General features: G+C 57.7%; 1 protein-coding gene across 1 annotated transcript in view; it reads right to left on the minus strand.

Annotated features, from left to right (window-relative positions):
* Positions 1 to 974: 974 nt before the first annotated feature.
* The window catches only part of MEGF6 (multiple EGF like domains 6), a gene marked incomplete at its 5' end in the record, with an annotated part of 73,346 nt that continues 72,680 nt past the window's right edge, over positions 975 to 1,640 (minus strand). Inside the window, 2 exons of the mRNA XM_017743984.1 lie at positions 975 to 1,109; positions 1,431 to 1,498. Of these exons, the coding sequence (XP_017599473.1) occupies positions 975 to 1,109; positions 1,431 to 1,498 (203 nt within the window). The remainder of the gene's footprint in view (positions 1,110 to 1,430; positions 1,499 to 1,640) is intronic.

The following is a 1,640-nucleotide window of genomic DNA, read 5'->3' on the forward strand; positions in this document are numbered from 1 at the left end:
GGTACAGGGCTGTCCCTGTCCTCTGCAGAGCTGGGATTCCTCTGGCGGTGTCGGCTCTCAGGTTTCACCTGCCCAAGAGCTTTGTGCAAACAAAGGGGGCCCTGGGCCCTGGCCAGGCCGATGTGGTGACATTGGAGTGGTGACATTCCCCGCTGCTGCAGGTGGCCAGCTCCTGGCTATGACTGGAATGGCAAACTCAGGGCTCAGGGCTGGGCGAGGACATTCCAACTGGGATTTGCATTGACCAGATGTGCGAGAGCTTTGTCCACATCCACGCAGTGTCTCTGATTGCCACACTTGATTTAGGCTTCCTTTTTCTTGGAATAAGTGACATGGGCAATGCCATGGGCTGACAAACTCCTGGTCCATGGGCTCACAAACTCCTGGCATGAAGAACAGACTCCAGGCCCCCACCAAGCTCATCCAGCACAGCGTGTGCTGTCAGCAAGGAGGCACCAGCTCTGCAGCTGAGTGCTGGAGCCCAGCGTGTTTTCCCCTGGCAAACAGTCATTTACAGTAAAACACCACGGAAAATTCAAATTTAAAAAAATAATTCAAGTGAAGTGGCACACCCACAGGAGGCCCAGTCTCAGGAGAGCCGGGCACTGTCGGCCATCAGTCCTGACAGCACCGTGGTGCAGCTTCCCATAAATATTTATGCATGAATACCTGATTTGGACCACGATTGCAGCGCCCTCCCCAAGCCCAGCACCCAAAAGATGAAGGCCAGCAATGTGTCACGAGCTGTCAAAGTCCACTGTCCCCTGGCCAGAACTGATCCCTTCTGAGCTGGTCCTCTGGTCTCTGGCCAAAGGCATGCACCGGTGTAGGCACACGTGTCCTCACGGCCAGCCCGCGCTGGCACAGTGAACTGGTTATAACTGGGCGCTTCGGCCTCGATCAGACCACCCCAAAAGCAGCAGCTGGGGTTGCCAGGAGACAGGAGCTGCTCATGTGGCTCATAAATGAGTTCATTACAGGTCATTGGCTTCTTCAGGTGGCTGCTTGGTTAAACCCAGGGAGTGCTCCCCGGAGCAGGACCTACTTCTCTGCTGGCCGGAGCCCCTCCGGGGGTTGTGGTGGCCTGGTGGGTGGCAGGGACTGAGTGGCTGGAAGGGAAAGCAGGACAGGTCAGTCCTCGCTGCGGACAGCCCTGCTGCAGGACTGACCCTTCACACCCTGCCCTGCTGGGGGGGCACAGCCTCCTCCCCATTCCCCTCCCCACTGGGAGCACTGGTTGCAGTCTCTGGGTTTAGGTCAGACCCTCCTGCCCCCCACCCCCCTGTCCAGCACCCACGGGGGTCACTCTGAGCCAACAGGTTCAGTCATGGTTTGGGCAGAAATGAGGAGTGTGGGGGTTCCGCTGCGGTTCCATGGGATCAATGTTCCAGCGTGCTCCTAAGAGGGTGGGATTTGTGCCCTAGCTTTACCAGGGGCACATTTGTGGCCAGGCTGCTAAACAGCTTTGTTTCTGAGGCTTCATAAACCTCCCTCATGGCTGCAGCGACAGCAAATGGGTCAGACCAACCGAAGGGCTTGGCAAGAGGCAGGTGCTACCCTAAGTGACTGGACTGAGTTGATTTACTGCTCCCAAACCCAACCCCCCGAGCAGCGCCCACAGCCCGAGCAGGGTACAGCAC

The sequence above is a fragment of the Corvus brachyrhynchos genome, unplaced genomic scaffold (genome assembly GCF_000691975.1).
Source record: "Corvus brachyrhynchos isolate BGI_N302 unplaced genomic scaffold, ASM69197v1 scaffold68, whole genome shotgun sequence".
In the NCBI taxonomy this organism is placed as follows: domain Eukaryota; kingdom Metazoa; phylum Chordata; class Aves; order Passeriformes; family Corvidae; genus Corvus; species Corvus brachyrhynchos.